General features: G+C 40.5%; 1 protein-coding gene across 1 annotated transcript in view; it reads right to left on the minus strand.

Moving 5' to 3' along the window:
• The window catches only part of ENAH (enabled homolog (Drosophila)), a 54,877-nt gene that overhangs the window by 29,079 nt on the left and 1,220 nt on the right, over nt 1-24,578 (minus strand). The window contains exons 2-5 of the mRNA XM_012731003.1: nt 21,615-21,792; nt 5,038-5,094; nt 739-750; nt 246-330 (exon numbers count right to left, since the gene is read on the minus strand). Of these exons, the coding sequence (XP_012586457.1) occupies nt 246-330; nt 739-750; nt 5,038-5,094; nt 21,615-21,792 (332 nt within the window). The remainder of the gene's footprint in view (nt 1-245; nt 331-738; nt 751-5,037; nt 5,095-21,614; nt 21,793-24,578) is intronic.

Genomic DNA, 24,578 nt, shown 5'->3' on the forward strand with positions numbered 1-24,578 from the left:
AAAGTGAGCAGGGTGGAGCTGGCCTGCAGACACTGGGGCAGCGGTGGCCGGGCTGAGCCCCCACTCGCCCGCGCCAGAACAGGAGGTGAGCCTGCGGACAAGGGTTGTTGCCTCCTCCGTGTGGCAACAAGTGAAGCTACTTTCCTTCTCCTCAAACTGTGTTCTTTTTTATTGGCAAAGGGGACCGAGACTGGCCAGTACTGTATTCTGGTAACAAATGTGCAAACGATTATTTGTGAACTCACCTTCTTTGAATTTCCAGTTCTTCCTGTGATGGGCCATTTTGAACCTGGGCAGGTAGTTGGGAATTCTGTCTAGGCAAGGTTGGCCCTAAAAAGTAAACAAGACATTACAGATGAACACTATCTTTATAGTTAGTTGGACAAAGGAGATAAAATTCACAAGAATAACATAAAACCATCACATATTTACAAATGTCTCTTCTTTGAGTTTAGCAAAATAAAATATAAGCTTCACATAACACAGAGCAAATGAAAGACTGCAACATAATGCTGTCTTCATCTTCAGAAGGCTTACTTGAAACAAATGGAAAACATCAACAATAAAAGAAAAATAAATATTTATATATGAAGAGTTTGAGTAAAACATGTTCAATGAGCATCTGAATAGGCACCTAAGCCTGACATTTTCTAAGACAATGAGACATTCTCTTTGGGGTATTTATTCATGAAGTGGAGAGGGAGAAGTTAAATGAAAAGTCAGAATTCAAAAACTCACCTAAATAGAACACTGGAAATGAAAAACAGGAGAGAAAGAGCATGAGAACCTTTAGTACTAGACTGAAGTATGCTAATGCATTTATCAAATTTGTCCAATTTAAGCTGCCATATTTAATGGTCTGGTATTTCTAGCATAGATGAAAACAAACATTTGCTAAACTTTCATATATATATATTTAATAACTTATTTGAATTTTTAATGTAACAGAGGGTAATCTTAGTAACTTCTCATTTGTGGTTAAAACAAAACCAAAATAAAAGAAAAAAAGAAAGAAAAAAAAAACTTTCAACCCAACATGGTTCTATCATGAGAAACGAATGACCATCCATTCCCATATCATGTACAAAGCAGAACTCTTTTTTTGCATCTTATAAAAAAAAAAATCAGTTTATTGCAGGACATTTTAATGTCACTGGATATAAAAATTAAATGTGTCATAAAACGAGGTAAGTAAACACTGGGCCTAAGGCTGGGGTTAAAACAAAACAATCTCGAAATCTAACCTGAAAACAAGAGAACAAATAAATGGTAGTCGTCTTCCATTCTTAGGAGAGAAGTATGAGAGTAATGATATGCCATACGTATTTGTGAATTCTAGGGTGCCAGAAATTCCCCTCGTAGGTATTTTTAAAATGCTTCATAGAACGCTAGTAAAAGACAGATGATGAAGCAAAGCTCCTGTGCACTAAAGTAAACTCTGGCCGTCTGAAAGCCAAGAGCGCCAAGGATCCACTTCCTGCTGGTGGAACAGCTCTCACCACAGAAGGGTAAGGTTCATTAGAATGCAATACCCTGTGTATAAAAAACAGTTCGAGTCAAACTTACCTACTAATTTTTTCATCTCTTTACACATGTTTTTAGATTTATCATTTAATTTGTCCTCTAAAGACAAATTAGATGACAATTGCAGTGATAGATTTCATTAGATTTCCTAAAAGAGTCTGTTATTTGGGGAACCACATAAAGAAAACATAAAAATATGTTAATCCCATATAATCAGCAGCAACAACAAAGAAAAACCCAAGAAGCTTTTAAAATTAAAATTAAATATGCCCTTAAGAATTTGCATAAATGGAAGTATATAATTTGTTGAGTAAACAAACTGCAATTCTTTCTTTTTGGAAATTAACAAAATGATGTAAAGATACTCTGCCATATCAAGTCATACACTAACGTCTGATGCTTTGCAGGAAATACGTGTCTCCTGTGGAGAAGGACGGTGGGGGCGGCAGACTTCAAAAAACAAGCATGTTGGAGGAAGCATTTTACATACCAAAGTTCTGCTTTTCCAAGAATATTAAATAAGAGCATTTAGCATGGGCAACTCATAAGATGATTACGACTATTTAAAAAAAAAATAATGTATGTGGATTTAAGTGAAAATTTATGCTGCTTCAATGAACAGTCGGGCAGGCTGGTGCAGGGATCTTCTCAGAGGAGGGCAGGTGGCAGGCTGCGCCACAACAGGGCAGGGTTAGTTCGCCAGTCAAGCTTGAATTCAAATATGTGAATCCAATAAAAGACGGCAAAGCTTCAACTCAAGACTACTGTGGTCCTAAACCAGTTTTTAGGGGAAAACACTTATAAAACTTTAAAATAACTCACAAAAAAGTAATGAGAAAAAAAAAGCTTTTAGCAATTTACAGAAACTTGAGTTTTTAAGTTACAGCTTACTTGGCAAATTGTTTTAAAAGGTGGTTTGATATCTGGGTAATATTTTCTAGCTCATATATTAATTATAAAAAACTTTTCTATAGTTTATTCATGCAGCTAAGAGGAAAAAAAAAAACCTTCAAGGGAGATCCCTTTAAAAAGAGGGACTGGCATTTTGATCCAAGAACAATTCTTAATATTCTTTCCTACATGTTTCTTTGTGATAGCGCTTTATTTGTCTTTCCATGCATATTCTGTAAAGGGGGGAGAGCAGAGGAAAAGCTTGCCCCTTGGTATTTTTTCACATCTATATTTAACCTGGCTTATTTATTTCTTCAGTACTGTCAAATCACAGTAATGAGGCACACTGAAATGCATGTGCATTTAAAAGGAAATATAAATATACTATAAGCATTCAATGAAAGAATTCTAAGTGAAAGATAAGCCTCAGCTGCACAATTACATCTTCCTTCTTGTCAAACATTCTACCGGGTTCAGACTGGCACACTGTGCCAGGGCGTACCAAGGCACGGCACACACGAGCAGCAGCCAAGCCAAGGAGAGGCTGCCGCTGCCCTGCATTTGCTGGATGTAACTGTCACATCGGTCACATCCCTAGATGTGTACCTGTGTTCTCAGAGAATGTGAAGAAAGTGCTTCTGTAACCAGCAGGTAAGTAATGTTTTCTGAGTATCGTGTGCTAGTTAACAATTCTCTTTTGGAGAACAAGGGAGCGTGCTTTGTGCTTACGCTCTTAGGTGTGTAATCCAAGAGCAGCAGCCACTTGAAGGTCAGTTTTGCCACAGCCAGGACCACAGTTGATCTTAATTTGTCCTGGCTAGAATTCACATAACAAAGTATGGGAATTTTTAATTAAGAAATTTTGTCCGTGTCCCTGACACGGCACCCTACACATGATGGAAATCAGAACAGATTTTCTCTCCAAACCAGGAATGAATGTGGTATTTCATTCGTGACTCCAACATTGAGTTTTGGTTAAAATTACTTCATTTACTCTCACATTTTAATTTTCACAAAACTACTATGACACTTAGTCACAGACTATTTAAAAACACAGAACTAAAAAGACGAATCAGCATTATTATACACAATACAATCAATTTAAACTCAGCAATGGTCATCGCATCACCTGTACACAGTTAAATCAACAATGGGGGGCTGCTTTCAAATGTATTATTTTATGACTTCAGAAATCTCCTATATTATCATCCTTCCTCTGCAACTGTAAACTATCATTCTACCTGTGCAACTCAACTATTAAGTAGCAAGTATAGAATAGCAACCAGGTTTTCAGAAAGAACAAGAGTCCTAATACCACAGACATGAATAATCACTCATGGCGAGTTCAAAAGATGCCCTTAGAAGGACCCCCAGGAGGAGGCAGAAACACGAGAAATTAAAGTAGCTGATGAGCACTTAACCTGTGCGATTAATTCTGGAATCTGGGGAGGGTGGCAACAAAGAGCCACACCGTGGCTCAATGACTCACATCACCTGGAGCAGTGATGTTACAGCAATGTAACTGTAGGTGATAAAGAAACACATCAGAAGTCTCCATTTTTGGAAATTTATAACACGTGCTTCTTTGTCTAAACCAGGAAGTAAATAAACCTTAACTCCCTTTATGGGTAAGGATGCTTCAGTAGTACTGAAATGACATTGAAAGCTCCGAGGAACATGAATAAAGTATATCTACACAGCTGAACTGCTTGGGTAAAATTTTAACAATGTTATCACTTTATAATGTTATTTATCATAAAATAATCTGGCCAGTAAGGTTGATAGGAATCAAAAAGAGTATATTATGAGTCAGAAGAAAAAAAAAAGAACATAACTAAAAATTAAGTTACTTTTTGAACTTGAGTTTTTCGAAACAAAGCTCTAGAATGAAGGAGAGTAAGAAATGTTCAGACAAGGGTGCGTGTGTTTGTATCTATATGCAACGATTTCCCTGTGAAAGGACATGTACACCGCTCATTAACTGCAATTTGGGGGGTTAGTGACATCTGGTTTGTAAAAGTGTGTATGTGTGTATAGATATGTGCACACAGTATGTACACGAGTGGGAGCAAATGAGAGCACTCTGCACACCATTTACTCATAAGCCACAGATACCTGGCCCGCTGAATAAAGGGGGCTGTTTAGTCAGAAATAGACCTATTAAGGCAATAGGTGACATTTGCCTCATGACATGTACATCTAAATATTAATTCAATTAAGCAAAAGTTCCCTTCCAATAGGCACATTTACATTTCCCAAATCACAGTAAGATGGATATAAATTTCCCCCTTAAATTCTAAAGTAAAAGACTGCTCTCAAACAAAATAGTTGAAAACAAAAACAAACAAACAAACAAAAACCCCTTTCACTTGTGTTGGCAGAAGTAAACAAGAAGTCTTAAGATCCTAGTTCTAAGCTAACTGCTCACTACGATACCAACTCAAAAGCTGACCAGATCACCTACATGAACCACAACAAATATCACAACATGAAACAGTAGCTTGCTCTAGATATCCCAAATACCACAAACCAGACTATGGCCTAAAGAAACAAAAGTTATGGAAATGTGCAAGTAGTATGTACCACAGCTTGAAAAAATAATGTAAACATAATGTTGCTTACCACAGAAAATACATCGCAAATTAGTGCTGTCCTGGGTAGCAGTAACCTTGCTCTGCGCTGCAACAGACACCTTGGTGTTAGAAGCTTCAAAGGACAAGGGGCCATCTGAAGAACTTCACACAAACTAAAAGGTGCTTTGAAAGGTCAAAGTGTATTTACACAATACGTCCTATCTAGATGCTCATTCTGGAAGCTCTGTAATTTAATAAGAACGTATCTTCTTTAACATAAGCTTAAAAAACCTTTATGTGTAATCTTATTTACGGAAAAACCCTATTACAAAAGCCTTAGATCAAAGGGTGCACTTGTAGATTACTTTGAATTATATGATCAGACAGTGCAATCAATTCACATTTTACAATATTCTGAAAAATGTTAAAGAAGTCACGATCTATTGACCATCATTAATGGCACGGCATCTACCTTAGAGAGCAGCGCTCATTTAGGAGAATTTGTAGCTAAAAAACTTTAGGGGGAATGCTGACAATTAAACAACAGATGAACTCTTCGTACTGCTAGCTGAGAAACACCAACGCCATTTTAAACAGCTAATAGCGATTAGTGTATTTCATATTCACTGATATAAAATATCTTCATTTGCTTTTACACTTTGAAAAACATTAAAGCTCTTCATTATTCCATCAAGCCATATTTTATTGTTCCTTTTCCCCCATAAGTAAATGTACATTTAAATCAAATGTATACATTGATTAAAGCTACTATTAAAAATGTGACCACCACAAATAGCCATTTGATATTCAGATTATCTACATTAAATGTTACCTTAAGTATTAATAAAATTATTTCTCTTTAAGAAAAAAAAATTTGTAAGGAGATAAGTTATAAAAAAGAGAAAGGGCTTATCAAAAATGAAGGTAACATTTAAAATTGGGATGGGGAAACAAAATTAAATTTCTTACTATTACATTAGTGACATTTAAAACTTTACATCAATCATTTTCTATAAAATCCTAAAGAAATTCTTTTCAGTATAGAAAAGATTTTCTTTTTCCAATGGTATTAACCAAGAAACAACGAACAGATTAAATATATATTGACTTTGAAAACACTACATAAAAGCAAGCAAGACAGTATTGTAAGTTTTTCCTAAAAATGATCTCTTTAAATAGTAACTAAAAGTTTTCTCAGAATCAAACCAAGCCAATTCATATTTAAAGGAATCACATCTGGAAATGATATCTCAAGTAATCAAGAGAATTTTTTGATTTAGAAACCAGATTAATATAATCCAAATTAATTTTCATCTTGCTTTAAGAATGTTATATACAGCAGATATTTTCAAACAAAATAAGATTGATACTGTTACCTCTACAAAGTACTTCCAACTACCCAATCTACTGTCATTAAAGTTGCATGCACGATTTTGACAGCAATGACATAAGATCACAGGTATACATTAAAAAAAATGTCTACCCAGCATTAGGTCATTCCAAAGGAATTTAGAAAATCCTCAATAATATCTTCAGTTTAAACTTTTAAAAAGCCTGTCTTACTGGTGTTAGTAAATTACTGCCTTCCATGAGGTCTTTACTAAGTAAACATGCCTAGTCTTCAAGTTTTACCCTACATCCCTTTAATCCATATTTAAGAGAAAGAAAGTATAAAAACTTACAAGGTGAACCTGAGAAATCATCTTGTCTCTGACAACAAGGAAGCTGCCACCTTCCATTACCAATCATTGTTCCAAAAAGTCACCTGATCATTGTCAGAATGCAGGCAAACTGTTACCACCCCTGCGACGAGACCTTTCAACCAAAACTTCCCAATATTTTCAGTTTAAATATTATGCAACATTCTTGCACTTTTGTATCTTTAAGCATTTCCTTTCTACTGTTACTTTCTACATGAAAATACTGATCTAAATTCTGATAAAGTTGCTTGAATTCTACTGCAGTTTGCATTTCCCGAAGATACTAAATTATTCATTCTATCATATGCATAAAGCAAATAGCACTTCCTCCTTAATACTGATGCTATTAACGCTTTCTTCACTTGGCTGGGAGAGAGAGAAACATAGGAGAAAACATTTGGCGTCTAGCTAGATGATAATTACAGCATAATTAGTTTCAGAACTAGCAACAATATCCTCTTATATCTTACATCTTACTCATGAGAAGACATTTCTCCAAGTTAGACACATTAAGATGTGCTTAAAGCCTATTTCCACCTGGGCTGTAAACGACAGCATGAATCAAAGAGGTTAAGATACATCACAAAGCAGTATTTCAAGGTCTAGGACCAGCCCAAACAGCCATTCTGGCCTGAAAATAGTGTTGCCAAGGTATTCATGCAATTCTGACGGAGTCCATACATTAGAGGTATCCCAAGCCATCCCGACTTCTCAACATTTCGTAACATTCTTCACAGTTAGGTGAAGCAGGGAAATCTTGAAGTCTTGGGTGAGATACTAGCAGCAGAAAATGACAGGTTGTTTATTTGCTCAGCATTACTATTTGTGATTACTATATACAGGACATTCTGACAAACAGCGCAGTTTCATGAGTGCGCCTTAAACCCTCGGCATCCGTGTCCTCAAAGAGGCTTCCACTATTTGCAGTTAGTGCCAAGGCAATTTGTAATGGGGATATTACCCATTTCAGTATTTTTTCTAAGGGTTAGATAATGTTTATTTAAAGACTGGTTTTAATATGAATTGCACTCTGGTGAGCACAGATCAGCTTCTACATTAGCAGTGTTCACATGTTGACCATCTCAGGAAGGTCCCCAAATAGGGCCCTCACAGCTATAAAGCTCTACTACATACACTGAGGAGAGGAGCAGAAAGGAGCACTGGGTTATTAGCAGCTATCTAGAACAGAATGGAGGAAGGTGGTGCACGCGAATGGACGCCTGCATTAACAAACAACCAAGCAGCAAACAGTTACCATGGAAATGCAAACCAGTGTAGCTACCAAGGCAAACGGTGGCAATTCCACCAAAAATTAAAAATAGAACCATCACATGATCAAGCAATCACGCTTCTGGTGTTTACTTAATGGAAACGAAAATAGGAAACAGAAGAAAACAGGACATTGGCACATCCACGTCACTGCTGCTACTGGTCACAACAGTCAAGACATCCAAGTACACACCACGGGTACGCAGTATGTGTATGCACGGGACTATTATGGAGCGTAAGAATGGAGGCTACTCTGCTGTTTGTGCTAATATGAATGAACCTGAGGGAACTATACAAAGTAGAATATGGCCGGCTGGAGACAGTAAAAAATTGTATATGATTCATTAAAACAGAGACGTGGTCGGCAGGAGCTGGAAGGGATGCTGGAGAAACAGGGAGATGTTGGTCAGCACAGGGAGAGGTACTGACTTCCAGTTAACGAGGAATAAGGTCTGAGAATCGAATATTAAAACATGACTATAGTTGCTAACACAGCATTGTGTGACTGAAATTTGCTGAGAGAATTTTAATATTCTCATGCATACACAAAATTCTTCACAATGTATATGCATATCATATCGTCACCATGTACAATTTAAATTATCTTGCATTTTTATTTGCCAACCACCCTTTAATAAAACTGGGGAAAAACATTGCGGGGCACTGTGCTAGGAGACATGAAATTTACACATGGTTCATTTTATTTTAAAATATGTATGGTTTTTAATTAAAAAAATCTTCATGTATCATCTCAGGAAATGGAGCATCAAGCATCTATAGCCACATATGAAAATAACACCACCATATAGGACATCTCTCGTTTTTCTTGAGACAAAATTGTATATATGACTGGATCTCCCTGATCCTAATTTAATCCTCACCTAGCGGATGGCCTCAAATGCATATTATTTATTTTGAATAAAATAAAAAAATGACTGCGCACAGCTGATGAACTGCTCGTGTGCTAGGTTTGAGGGAGGCAGTTTCAATGTGTGCCTCTCCTGGCATCTGCTTTGTTAAGTCGTTTATTTTTCGTTGTGGAACTCTGCCTCCAGCCTGAAAAGTTGATCAGAAGTCGAGGAGCCAGTACCGAACCGATCCTGTCGTGTGCTCAGAAGTGAGAGCAAGAATAACCACCCCACACTCTTCTCTCTCTGTCTGCTTCCTGAGGACAGACCAAGGTTGCCCCCTCCCATTTTAGCGTCAGTAAAGGCACTATGATGTATGTGCTCGGATAAAACACCAGATTCGGGTGAAACGCTACTGTACCAAGCACAGTTCACGTCTTCCCAGAGCAGCTGTTACCCTCTGGGTGCGCTGCTCTCCTCTCAGGCCCACAAACCAGAACTCTAAGAGCCCTCCTCACACCTTCCTCTCTCTAGTTACTACCACCTACCCAATTTCCAAGTGCTGTTAGTGCAAGCTCCTCATTTCTGCCTTCAGACCATCCCTCTGCCACTGTCCATGCTCTATGATCCTGTTAAAACTGGTCTCCAGGTGGCTGACATGCATCCCGGAACGCTAACTGGTTGGGGTTGGTGAGAAAGCAACCCCTCTGTATCTGTAAATTCTTCCCTCGTTCTTTTAAAATTTCAACTTTTTATATTTTATAATGCACAAAATGCAGGGTGTACGCCACAGTATAAAAGGATGAACACATGGATTAGGGGACACGCTACAACGCCGCGAGAGCCCGCCGTCTGAACGTTGGGGCATCGCCCCTGGAGCTGCCCCCCCACTGCCGCTGACGCCCATGGCGGCCAGGGCACTCCAATCGCTGAACCAGGTCACACCACCTCGCTTAGCAAAGTATCTTCAACTGCGACCGACTGTTCTTAGGGTAAATATCAAAACCCACTGTGTTTCTCTCATGACGTGACCATTGCTTAATCTCCTCCAATTCATATTCTGCTACTCTACTCTCTGTGCCAAGCTCCTGGTCTTTTAATTTCTCAAATGTGTCCCAAGCTCCTCTCTCTGCAGGGACTTACTTGTTAATGCGGGCGGGCTCCTTCTGTCCAATGTGCTCTTCTCTTGTCAGCTGATAAGCTGCTTCCTTTGCCAACTAGAACTTTCTGGGGGTCAAATAATGTGGGGTCCCTATTATTAGCAACCAGACAACCAAGTTAATTGTTTCTCTCTCTTCCATTAGGAATTCCTATTTCTTATTTCAAGATTCATTATGTGTTGTTTCCTATTATTTGCTTTAAAAAAAAATGAAAGGAGATAATGAACATAAAAAAAATATCAAATGTTCTAAGAAATATGAAGAACTTATGCTAAATCTTAGGAGAAAAGTTTTAGTACAATACAAAAATTAAGCAAAGTTGCCCAAGAAAGAAGGAAACAGAAAATAAACCTGTGACAGTCTACAAAAGTAAAAGTTTATGGGGAAAATGGTAAAGGCACTGACTCCCTGGGCAAGGTTCTTGGCTGATGGGGACATGGTATCAACCATGAGGATGCCTCGGGTCATTTTCAAGTAAACTAATGAACACAATTTCATTCCTCATCCACATGTAAAGCTGAAAACTTTTAACCAAGTTTTTCATTCTAAAAATACAGTACAGAGACTTTCAAAGACCATGCCTGTTCTTCCCTGCTCTGGCAAGAGGAAAAGAATTAAGAGAACCAAAAAAAGCATGTGTTTCTATGCTTTCAGGATTGCACAAAATGAAAGAAAGCAGGGCAGTCCATGCTGGCCAGGGGGCTGCGCCCGGGGCTGTCCTCGGGGCATAAGCTTCAGAGTCCACCCAACGGTCAAGCATTCACCTCCACTTCCGTTCAATTTATTCAACATTGGGTTTTTTAAACTAAAGAATCTGAGGACGTCTTTAGTTGGGTACTAATTTCTATTTTCAAGAATGTTGAGGAGTACACCCCAAAGCCCCACCAAATGATGAGGTTTAGTCACATTTCTCTCGCTGTACACTATACGTAGGTCGTGACTCTGCGCACCCACTCAGGGTGGGCTGTGGAAAACGGGGGGTGTCCAAGTCAGCAGGGAGCAGTATCTGCTGCTCCCTGGAGATGCCTGCCTCCCTCATGTTCTCTATGAAAGACTTCATGGGACTTCATCAGTGAAACTTGGGCATGACTTCCCGTGAAAACAACACAGGAGAAGTAGCGCCTGAGCTACCAAGACAACCGACTGTTGAGTATCACGTCAGTCCAGATTAACAGGACTGTGGGCTACATTTTTTGGCCTTCAGCACAAAAGAAACACTTCAAATAATTTAGTCTTCACGAGCAAATAAAACCTGCCAGTGAAGTGTTACTATACTGGCATCATCACTAGCTTGGTTCTGCCAAATTTATCTACACAGTTCAGAAAGTAACAGTTCAATGTTGTTTTGAAAAAATAAGTTCCATGGTAGTAAAAGGAGCAGAAGGTTCAAGTACTTGGATACACGAGGGAAGGTGTGCACCGGATGCAAAGCCAAGAGGGGCCGGCTTATGAAACCACCAAAAGTTACATTAAGAGGCCTGCATTTTACTCTAACAGCAACAGAAAACCACTGCAAGGTCACACAGGTTGGTGATAAAATCCACCCATTACCATCACGTCCCAAATATTGTCTAAAGAGATCAGTGCCCCATTCCCAGAAGGAATACACATCAGAGATGTATGACCCCACTTAAGGACAGTCTTCAGGTCCATGGGACTGGCGCCGCTCAAGCTGCTGAATAGGTAATTCTTTGTATTCAGTACAGCTTTACCACAGCAGGCATCAAGGATTTACAAAGGAAACACTTTGCAAATAACACAGACGTAGCTTCTCCTTAAATATCCCTAATACTCTGCTTCGGCAGTCTGTGTCCACCTGCGAGCAATGGCCTGGCCGCACCCACCCACGCCTGTTCCACCTTCGCACGCATCTCCGGCCTCTTTCCTGTAAGTGTGGACGAAGCGTGGTCATTCACAGTCACCACTTCGTTGGCATGACCATGTCCTAACACTGCTGCAGCTGGATGCACGATCTCTAACACACGTCTCATGTGGTAAGAGCAGTAAGGGATGGAATTTCCTCATCGTGTTAAAGTAAAAATTTACTTCTTTCTGCGTGAATGGCACTGTCGTCACGTAACATGCCCCTGAAAATCCCCAGCAAACAGAAGTCACTTGTTTTCTAATGTGAACCCTCTCTGAAGCTGCGAAAGCCTAGCGCGGCACAGCAAGCTGCCTCGCGGCCGGAGTTACTCCTGGGCGTTACACGAGCACACGCCCTTTGCCCGCTCCGCCTCCTCGCTGCCACTCTGCCGCTCCTGGCACTGGAATGTCCCCTGCCTGTAAGGGCTCCTAACCCTGTGTTAGTCTCCACAACGAGCAGTTCCTTAAAGTCAACAGCTGTGTATGATTCACTTTGTTTCATAATGACAACACGGTTCTTTATTAGAAATGTAAATAATTCAGTTATCTGTGGTATTTCTTCTTTTCGACTAGGAGGCCTTTACACACTCTTAGAAGTTTTCATGAATTAATGAAACAATGTCATGATATTCTTCCCATGGAAACTACTGACTTCAAAGACACAACTACTTAGTACCATTCCTATAAGATGGAATAGTTTTTCTTTCTGCTTAGAGGATAAGAGCAGGGACGCCCACCGTTACTTTACACATGCTACTCAGTGTGCCTGTGCTCTCTGCTGAGACGTGCACAACTCTGTGGCTCATCCACAGACCTGGGAAAACCTGCCCCAAATTAGCTTCAACCTGTGAACATCTTTGGCTGCCACTCTGTGTTGTGATTAGCCTCACCAGAGTAGCAATAATTGCTGTGATTATTTTCTTATCATCAATGGACAACAAAAATTGATTCTATTACAGTCAAAAACATCTTTGTTTAAAGATTTTGAAAAAGTTCAACAAAATGGTATCAGAATTTTTTGACTGTCCTAACATTCAGCAAATGATTCACCAACTTGTGGGCAACAAATATGATTAAAATTTGGTAGTTCTGTATACAATCACTATTCTTATGCATGAAAACATACAAATGATCATGGATGACATCCGCCGATCACTGCAGCACCAATAATGTTCCAGATTATTTGTAAAACACACCCGAAGAGAGAGTCAATAGCTAGACCTATATCAGACAATATATTTCAAGATACGCAACTGCCAGAGAAGCTGAGACCCAAGAACAAGGCAGACAGACTACAGTCCTGTATCTGTCAGATAACGAAATGCAGACGTGCCACAAAGGCCATGTCTGGCTCTTTCAGTCACTTAGTCATTCCCACTCTGGGGCACATTTTGCCTAACTACAACAGTGTAAGGCCAACGCTGTGGTTCATGGAAAAGTAGTGTCACACTTGAGTTACAATCAAGCTAAAGCCAGTTTCCCAAACAGCTATGTGATAAGGAACTGAAATGTCACAGGAGTAAATATTTTCGGTTGATTATAAATAGTTCACATACTATATAAATACATATAATAATATATATGTCACTGTGAAACTCACAAAGCAAGACGCCAGGTGTGACAAATGACTGGAAACCAGAGGGATCTGAGTTTTAGGAGTCGAACTTCAGAAACGGCAATAGTGCTTACTAGGCCTGGGCGGATGATGGCTGCAAATTTGATCGCTGGACAAACGTTTTTTATTGTAAGCATGAAAAAGGCCTACAGTTTCCCTTTGATTGACAGATGTACAGAAGTCTAGGATCATCTGTATCCACTTCATGATGGGGGAAGATGCACAGTTAAACGTGCAGCTACCTGTGAAATCAGTTTCACTGGAAGGAAAGAAGATGAAAATCAGGAAAAGAAGAACTAATAATGATGAGGAGAAAGGTTTTTCTGCTACGGCAAATAGCCTGTTCTCGGGCTCTCGCTGGAGGTGCACTGGGTTAAACCACAGCACTATGAAGCTATCCACAGCCACTGCAGCACGAGTTCGATTCCAGCCAGGGAGGTGACCCATATGGCGGGTGGATCTCTCCTGACCTGCCCACTGCTCCCCTCAGCAGTGCACTTCAGTAGATCTGCCTGTTCTGCTCCCCATTCTATCTCTGATGAATCCTCTCATCCCCAGCCCCCACAGCTCTGGCCTGTACCCCAGTTCTTGTACGTATAAATAAATAAATCTTGAAAAAAAATCCTGTTCTCAATCACTAGCCTTCCCTGGTAAGTGAGGGAAGTAGTTCTATAGCTTCTAGTTATAAGACTTACGTTCTTAAAGGTTACTGAAGTCCCTGAAGAGTTTTTGTTTATGTAGGCTGTAGCTATCATTAAAAATTTTGTTTTAATTTCTAGTAATTCATTAAAAATAAAAAAGGCTAACGGATATTATCATAAACATTTTAATCAATTTTGATAATTTAACATATTTTAACGAACTTTATAAATTACTTTCCAAAGCAAAAAAAAAAGTATTTTCAAAATAAAGATAACTACTGTTGGGTCCTTTGCCTGGACAGACCTCCCCACCTCCCCCACAGAATCATATGCACACTGTTGTGTGGAAACAAAGAATGAGCCATGGGTGCTGGAACAGAAAAACAAGAGGCAGGAAGTGTTCCTGCCTTGTGTTTGCTACCTTGTGTTCTTTGACCCCCATGTTATTGTCGCATGTTATTGATGCACTTGCTGAGAGCTTCCGCCTACCCCCAGCGCCAAGCTCCAGGCTGAAGGGGATAAATAGGGAAGGAGAGAAAAATAAAGTGTGCCTTTGCTTGCTGACCAAGGAGTGTGTGCTTTAATCCTGACGTCCTTCGCTCAGACCATCTCTGCTGTCGTGCTGGCGCGGCACTACAATTAATGGCCCTTTTATATTTGTCTGCCTCTTTAATGTGTGGTCTAATATAAGAATGCGGGATCCTCACATGCTTTTGCGTTCAGTGTGTTGCCTCCAGGACACTGCGCAGGCTGGCGGTGCACGAGGGAAAGGAGCGGCTTTCGGGGCCTCATGGCCAGCGTGCAGGGGCGTTCTCAAGCCACACTCTTCGAATCTCTACGTTAGGGTCTTAAAGTTGAGATTGCACTTTCTGCGTTTGGCTTAGCCCCAAAGAAAATGAGCGCATGGAAGCCATGTAGAGTGTAAGCCAGGCATTACTTTCTACTGATGAGACGTGTGTAAACTAGTCATGGCTGTAGGTACATATTGGATACAGGGTAATTTCAGAAATCCGTAGCAGGAATCAATACTGAACAAACGAGAAGGATCGATGTGTCAGTAATTCTCACTCACATCAACCCGCAGTCTCTCTGCTAATGGGTCCAGCCCAGAACTTCAAGGTAGTTCTTGTGGAGCGGATGGGACGCGGGAAACACTGAGGCACGAGCGTGTCCAGGCGAGGCAGCCCTCCAAGAGAGCCTGCCTGACCACATGCCCACTGGCATGCGATGGTCTACTCATGTGAGTCACACTTGGAAGAGCTGAAAACTGAGTCATCCAAGTCATTTTCCAAAGGCACTTCATTCACTCACAGAGGGCGGTGACGAAAGGCTGAGAGAGGGGCGGCAAGATAGGCTGGACAGGACACAAGAACTCACCGTAGCTTTTCAACAGCTAGAGACCCTTTTAGTGTTCAAACTGATCCCTTTCCACTCAACATTTAGATGATGCCAAAGAGAAAGTATCAGTAATCTCCCTTGCGACTCAAGTAATCACAGGTATGTAACATGTCAGTCTTGTTCAGTTCAGGCACTAGCACTGTTTAAACTTTCCTTATCAGTGAGGTCACAGTATCAAAAAACTCCTAAAATGTCACCAAGAGTTCATTAGAACTTCTGACTGGATTAGCTAACCAGGTCTACAATTGCTGGTAAAATTTAGTCCCAAAAGAGATTTTATACTCCCGGATCTCATCTCTTTATGTCTACCTTTTGTACCTCTTTCAAAACCCAACTCAAAAAGCCATCTCATCATTAACACTTTCCCTTACTGCTCAGTGAAAGTGACATTCTCACTAGGGTTTTTAGCTGCACATCAGATGTGACTTTCTCTTTTGACTTATGGTGGTGCATTTGCTCCCATAAGAGATGAGTTGAGATCTTCAAAGGATGTGTTTTCCTTGAGGAAAAGATTAGAGTCTAATTTCCTCTTGCATGTAGAAGCACTCAAATGACAGCTTTATTTTAAAAATTAACTTTCTATCCTGAAGGAAAAAATAACAAGGTACATCTTTACTGGCAGGAAAGGAAAACAGGAGGTTAGAGATTTCGGTCTCTCTACCACTTTCCATTTCTCTAAGTGAAATCACTCGGTAGAATTTTCTTTGCATTTTTTAGATGTCAGCATTCAAATATAACATTTTATAGTTTAACACTGCTAACGACTTGGTATTTAATTCTCATAGTAATGTTCTAGCATAGGTATTCTCATGATCCACTTTTTACACAAAAAGAAACCGCGTTAGAGAAGGTAATCTGCCACCAGAGAGACACAAAACTGGAGTTCTTTGACTCCGAGAATAATCTCCTTCCACTAAATCACAAAAGACTTTAAAATTTTACTAAAAATACATGTGAAGAGGTGTGATCCTAGATGTCTGAATCATAGACAGTATTGTAAACCAACGTTAGCCTCAATAAGTTATATTTTTTTACTCAAATATAAAACACAAAGTACATGAAAAGTTCTCACTTTCCCACTTTCTCACCTACACTGACCTCCCTCAAAAACAGTTTTCAATACGCCCTTTGAAGATCTCAATCTGAAAAGCAAATGGAATAAAAAGGAAGAGCCTGAAATAAAGTCCAGAACTCCAGTGGCGCCTCCCCTCCGCGCCCAGCGTTCCCTGTCAGGGCAAGCCTCGGCATCACGGAGACTGTGGGCTCAGGAAGACGGAAGCCGTGGGAGACGTAAGTCAAAGAATGAAGTAGGTAATCACAGTACCCACAGAAAGACTGCCCCCCCCAACTTGTTACTAATGCTTTTTACCTGTCTCAAAATGTTACATTAGCAAATAAGGGTAGTTGATTTAGGAGCCTAAACATGAAAATGCCACCAAGATCACATGTGGTGGTCCTTTCCAAGTCCATGTGTATACGACTTGACGAAAGCATTAATAAAACACTCCAACTGCAATATGTAAGAATCAGTTTATGACCTATTTCCCATCCTCTCCTCTCTCTCTGGCCCAAGCTGACACACAACAACCACCTTACAGCACATTCTGTCTTGGCCTCCCATTACATTTCACTGACCCAGAGGAAAGTGGTAAAATTCTAAAACTAGACTTGGATACAAATGCCACTTTTGCCACTTGGTAACTGAGACCTTTGGGCCAACCAGTGACTTTCTCTAAGGTCCAGTATCATCTCTGAAACAAGGACAGTTGCACTGACCTTGCAGGATCATTATCAAGGTCAAGGTGTAAACACCCAAGCAGGACCTGGCACATAGCAGTGAGCACGAACAATTACTCCTGCCGCAGAAATGTCCCAACAGCCAAATAAGGACCCAAACACCCCGCGCTCCCAGGAGAGCAGGCGCTCGGGTGTCAGTCACCTGAGCAGTCCTTCTGCTCCTTTCTTCACACCTGTCACGCCTCTCCCTCTCAAGTGGAGACCTAAACAGCACCGAAGCAGGTTTACACGCTGCAAGTTCACCAAGCAGCACAGCTTGGAGGTACCAAACGCACATTTCACACCTCCCGATGTGCGCGGGCCGCCAGCGTCGCAACGCGCGCTCCTCACAGCGATGTCGAGCCACCACCGTCCCACGCTAGCTCTCGTGAGTCCCCTCCCTGAGTGCAAGTTCTCAGGTCCGAGCCACGCTGTTCCCGAGTGCTCATGGCCTCCCATGTCTGCGCCTGTCCACGATGTCCCACTGGGGTGCGGGTTCCTCATTCTTCAGAAACACTCAAATGCCATGCTCTTTTTAAAGCCTTTCTTGACCCTGCAGTTTTCTTTCCACATAAATGCACTCAAGCACTTTACAAACCGTAGTCTACTTTTGTTGACCTTATTTACAGAAGCTTCAGCCTACACGTGAAATCCTGGAAGGCAAGACACAGGTTTGATCACCTCAGCGTTATTCCCCACGTGTTACACAGTGCATATTCGATGGGGCACCCTGGTACTGCTCTAATGAATACTTTCTGAACAGCTTCTAAAAACTTTTCAAAATGTTAAAAATCTAGTTAACTCCAAAATGTATTTCAAAAAGATTAAAAAACACTGAGATAAAATTCATGCAAATACTGATGTTGGAAGGGACAAGCTAGCAGTAAGAATAAACATGAAGGAAATTTCAATTGTTTGTAAATATTTATTCCAAAAAATAAAAAGAAAATTTCCAGCACAAGGCTATCCTTGACTATGTTCTCATGGAAAAAGCAGTGTTAGTGGTAAAATATTTTAAAGTTTTCCTCTTCAAAGGTTTGCTAAATCTTGGTAGAGAACGAAAGCGGGAGAATAACATTGGCTAAGCATATGATTTCCTTTTGAAAAATAGATTTTAAAAAATCATTTTCCTATTTTCAAACACTTGAACCTTTTTCAACACAGAACAGCTTGGGCAAATTTACCTCTAGTCATCACAAGGACTGACTTTGTTTTATATAATCTATTATCTGCAAAACGTCATAAATCTAAATGATAAATGGCGCAGAAATTAAAAATAGCAGCCCCGATGAGTTTTGAATGTCCAGTGTAGAGTCAAGCCTGTTTCCATAAGTCAAAAGAAACAGACAGGCTGCAGCATTCGGCTTCAAAGGAAGAGCGTTAATTCAGCGCTTTTTCAGAATGTTAGAACATGGGATTTGTGTTTAAGTTCCAAATATAACTCCCTGCATTTAGCACCTCCTGTACTTCCAAGTATATTAGATAATTGCACACCCAGTTAAAAACAAAACAAAGGCAGCATCCCTACCACCCACCCTCTTCATAAAGAAGTGGAAATATTAAACAGCAGAAGCACCTCAGCAAGGTCAGTGTGGCAGGCCCCAACGCCATTCTATTAATTTAAAACAATCATCTGGGAACAAAGGTGTGATGATCAATTTTGACAAAAAGATGGATCAGTCACTGTCAAATCCTGCCCTAGAAGTCCACAGTGCTCTGGGCCCCCAAGTGCCCACATTAATCAGAGAAGCTTCCCTTCTTTCTCTCTCCCTTCCTTCCGTCCTTTCTTTTTTCTGGTCAGTTAATGCACAGTTTCTGGAGGGAGGGGTGGGATGTGTTTGAACAAAAGGGTACATAATCATGGAAAGTCAGTGAGAAAGTTTAACCAAAGTTCAATGGAAAATACTGAATAAACTAGAGTATTCAAATACAGAAAATTAACTATTTTTAAAGTCGTAAAACATGAAGAGCAGGAAACACTATGACCTGTCGTGACTCTACCTTTACGACTAAATTCATTGTGCTTCTGCTCAGACCCACCGGCATCTTGTTGTGGGGAGGGGACAAACAAGTGAAGTTTTCCAACTTGGCTTTGGCAGGAAGACAGCAGGTGGTTTCAGAAAGGAACAGGGCGACAAACCCAAAGCAAACAGCGGTGGCAAGAGACTGCTCGAAGTGAGAGGCAACACAGCTGAGGATGTTTGCTTAGGTGAAAGGAAAGCAGCCACAAAACAAGACATGGGGGGTCACCTCTACCCCACTTTGGAACCCACAGACTTTAAGCCCTTCCCTAGTCCCGCCCGCACTGCACTCTCCCTCCCTTCCAGGTCCACTCCCAGGTCAGAAACGCCAAAAATCAGAGAGGAGCATCTAACTAGGAGTCTATGAAAACAGTCACTTCCAGATAAATCAGAGCATCAGTTATTTCTATATGTTCTGTTTTCGCTGACGAACAACCTATTGAACCAAGAGCCTCTTTGCCAGTTCCTCAGACCATGACGCAAGAAAGCGCCTACGGTGAACCAGCTCCCTGCTCCTTATCCTTTTGCCCATGGTAGTGCAGGTTGGGACTGTAACAGAGAACACCTCCAACATCATCTGAAAATCTATTAAATTTTTTTTTGCCTTACCAAAATGCTTGTATAGCTAATGAGATGATGGGTAATTTTCCCATTTGTCAAACTTTCTACAACATGGAAATTACAACAGATAATATAACTGAGTCTCTCCCACATTAAGACTCACTAATTTCAAAAGATCAAGATCACATTAATTAGTATTTCTTTTTGAAAGCCAACTACCTGACTACATGCTTACAAAAATAATCCTCCCCATTTGGCTTAAAAAAAAAAAAATGGAGACATGGCAACAGTTAACAACTTTACATTGATAACACTAGTTCCTGATATCAGTGGATTCTCTTTCGAAGGCTTAGAAATAAAGTTTTCGTGTTTTCCATACTTGGGAAAGCCATCAGTTACTGCCAGCCACGTGCACACATGCACACACACGTGTCTAATCTAGACTCTGGCCCCTTAATTATTTATCATGTAGTTGACCTAGATTAAGAACCACATCTCTAGTTTCTTTCTACAACAGAGGTATGGTGACAGGAAAGTAATTCTGTAACTACAGCAGGATGCTGATAAAGTACTGAAGTCTGCAGGTGCAGTGCACTGACCTGGAGAACAACCTACACAGAAGATATACAACAGGCAGACTTTCTCTATGGTATTTCCTGGACTTCAGATAACTCAGGAGTTCATGAAAGCTAATTACAAATTATAGATAGATTTATTTCCTCAAAAAATCTAACAAACTATCTAAGGCATAGTATCAGCAAGACCCCAACACAGCCTGCACTGAAATTCATATCTGACACAAACTGCCGCATGGGGAGCCGCTGCAGTCCTTTCTGGAACAGGGCAAGGTGTAAACGAAAGTCAGTTTTTAACTTAGGTTCAAATCAAAATTTTGAAATTCTCTACTATCAACAGAGTATCAAATTTTAATCTGACTGTAAGAGTCCTTCCTCTTAAAATACACAATTTTGTTTACAACATACTTATATCACGATCTCAACTACATATCCAACAAAGGAAAGAGTAATCATATTTTATGATTTTATATATAACATTCATTTTTCTGATGATAAAATCTATCACCCCAAAGAGATAATCATGCACTTATATTTCTTTTCTATGTTTAAACTAAGACAAAAGCAGAGCTCCTCTCTGACATGTATGCAGTTCTAAATCCTGGCAATTTTTAAAAGTGACGTACTCCTACATATCTTTCTGATAACCACTAGGCGATCAGCATGTAGCTATTAGCGCAATCACATTATAAATGCAATTAGCAGCTGCACCACGCGAGGGCACTCCGAAAATCTTCAAGCAAAGTTTAGAAGTCAAAGTTGTTTTCAATTTACTAGAATACAGGAATACAGGCAGTCCTACTAGACGCTTACAGGCTTATTAGTGTTAAAAACATGTTTTCAGAAAACATGTGTTTTTTAATAAAAACTAAGATGATAATACACACATAATTTCCATAATTGTTGATTCTCTAGTTCACAAGTTCTTGCAGCAAAAGTTGAGTTTCTAGAACAGGATGAAGATAACTAAGTAGTTTCAAATCCAAGGGTTAAACAAATACTAACTAAGCAATCTAGTAAAGATTATCCTTCTAGGCGAAAGGGTCGTTATCAACAAACAAAAGTTCACGCTTTTTGTAGAAAACAATGGAAATTCAAGAATTACTACAAATACATGATTTTAAAATCAGCTAGAAAAAGGTTTGTTTTAACATACGCATGATACTTTTAGGCAAACAAGTAAATCACAGACACCTTACCTGTCTCCTGTGAATTCAACACTTCTAAGGCATGCATCATGGCACTTGCGAAGACATTGGCATCTTCTTTGCTGCCAAAGTTGAGACCATACACCTGTCTGGCATCACGCCACTGGTGAAAAGTCTGTGTAGCTTGATTGTACTTCAACCCTTTAGGAATGGCACAATTTATCACCACCTAAAAGACAGTAATTCTTTATAAAATCAAGCTAATAATTGGCGAAATCAAGAAAGTCAACAAACCCAGACTGAAATACTGATTCAAAATTGTTCCTGATAGACCTGGGAGGAAAAAAAAAAGTTTAAAACTATTACCTTTGGTAAAATCAGCCTGAAGAAATAATAATCTGATGGAAGTTATATGATGGACATAAGTCTAGCTTTAAAACAGTGAATCATCACACACACACACACAAAAAAAAGAAGAATGCCCATCAACTTCATATATATTTTACTGAACTATTACAAATTCAGAGAAGTGTATAAAATAAAAACATGTGTCCAGGTGAACATCTCCATGTCACCACAACCCTGGACAAGAAGTAGGATGTCAACAACACAAACGTCCCACCTCCCCAAAAGTACTGGCCACATTTCAACGTCACAGATCAGTTTTGCACATTTCAGGATTTCATACACATAGAGCGACCCGGTAGTGTTCCCATGTGTCTTCTACCCTCTTTCTCTCGAAGCTGCTCGTGTCACCTGCCTGTTGCGCGAGGAGGAGCCTGCTTTCTGTCGCTCTGTGGGCCTCCCTGTGGAGGCATGTTTACTTATCCAGCCTCCATTAAGCACCTGACGACTTGCAGTGTGGATCTAACTCCACTAAATACATAGACACCAGCGCACGCTTCTGGTGGACACAGACCCGGGCGTGGATGTCATCTGCACTGTTTACTGATGCTCCAGTCAGCATCAGATTGCATCTCCAACAGCAGTCCCAGCACAGTGATCGCCGAGCGCCCACGACGGCTACATCATCGGGTTGTGTAATTATGCCCTGCGACTTCTGCACAATGCAAAACCACCTACTGATGCAATCTATCGGAATCTCCCCCCGCCCCCCATCATTTAGTGCCACATAACACGTCTGGATTTAATGTAACGCAACCAAACTATGTTCGGCTTGCAGGAAACTCCAAGTAGCATTCCAAGCTGGTTGTTATCAATTTCCACCTGGAAAGCAGAATATAACAGCTTGTGCAATAACACACACACATTACAAGTGGTACTGTTTTTGCCCTTATTTGAGCAATTCTGGTGGGTATAAGCCATCTTTGTGATTCTAGTTTCCCCAATTACTAGGGAAAATTCCTTCCCTGATTACTAAGTATGAATAATTCTTATCTATTATGGTTTTTTTTAAAAGAAAATTTTTTTAAAGATGTATTTATTTATGCACACAGAACTGGGGTACAGCCCAGAGGTGCAGGAGCAGTGAGAGGATTCACCAGAGACAGAGTGGAGAGCAAAGCAGACAGGTCAATGAAGTACACTGCTGAGGGGAGCAGCAGGCGAGACAGGAGAGGTCTGCTGCGCCCTGTGGGTTATCTCCGGGGCTGGGAGTCGAACTCACACTGAAGCAGATGCCGCTAGCTTGCAGTGCTACATCCTAACCCACTGTGCCACCAAAGCAGGCCTCTTTTATGTTTTAATGGCTGTCTAGGTATCTTATTTTACAAATATCACTTAAAATCTCCTGCCCATTTTTTTACTGAGTTATCCATCTTTGCCTCTATATTTGTACAAGTTCTTTATAGACTCTGGATATAATCTCGTTGGTTATATATGTGTTGCAAACATCTTGTTCTGTTCTGTGGCTTGCCTTTTCCCGCTTTAAATGGTGTTTTTGATGAACAGAAGTTCTTGCCTTTTATTCAGTTCCAGCTGTAAAACTAACAATCTTCTCCTTTAATGTAATGCTTTCTGTAACTGCTTAAAGAATTCTTTCTTAATCCCAAAGTGATGATGATGATGTCCCATGTTACCTGATGGCAGCTTTGCTCTCGATGTCAATCCAACTGGAGCTGATGTTCGTCTTTGGTGTGCAATACCATTCAGAAGTCCTCTTGCTTCAGCGCAGGCAGCTGACCCACCACTGTCTGCTAACTGTGCTGCACATTTCCTCGGCATAAACCGAGTTTCTGGAAATGGCCCTGCTTTATTCTCCCAGTAAATCCACCTTCCAGCGCCCAACCTGCTGTCGCTGTGTGCTAGTCTCAGTCACTACACAATGTCCTTCTGTTCGCCTCACGTGTGCACTCCAAGTTTGTATTCAAACGGTCAGTTCCACACTAGTCAGTCACTCTGCCAGTCTCTGCTTGTAACCAGAGTACTGACTATAATTACATTCAATGTCAAGCATATCGAAATTTGGATTTCCATCTATTTTACCTTTTATTTTAAACTGTATTATGCTTTCTTGAGAATAATGTACTGAACAGAAAGAGGCACCCCGGTCCACTGTTGTCCAGGTGTGTCCCTGAACAACACCCAAGGCAGCCATAGTCCTCCAGCTCCGCACTGGGACCCCTCAACCCCATAACTCCATCTCTCCCTCCCACAGCCTCACCCCTGCATTATATTTCAAGGGCTTGTTCTGATCTATTTTCCCTCATCTGTTGTGTTTCTCTATATTCCACATCAGTAAGTCTGGAATTTTCCCTGCTCTTGACTTACTTTGCTTCACATCACCCACCCAGTTTCTCCACTGCTCTCACAAATGGCAGGGCATCTTCTTTTCCACTGTGCACAACATCTCAACCCACCTAGCTGTCTCTGGTGCTCAGATGGTTTCCTTATCTTGGTCATTTCAAGCACTGACTCTAGCCCATCTCCAGGGAGGTATCCAGAAGTAGACTTGCTGGATCCTACCGTAGGTCTGTTTGCTATTTTCAGAAATCTTCATAGGACCAGTCAGATTTTGATCTACACTTTTCCGGGTGACAAGTGGTATCAGTCAGC

This window comes from Condylura cristata, unplaced genomic scaffold (assembly GCF_000260355.1).
Source record: "Condylura cristata isolate star-nosed mole 26May11 unplaced genomic scaffold, ConCri1.0 scaffold00029, whole genome shotgun sequence".
Classification (NCBI taxonomy): domain Eukaryota; kingdom Metazoa; phylum Chordata; class Mammalia; order Eulipotyphla; family Talpidae; genus Condylura; species Condylura cristata.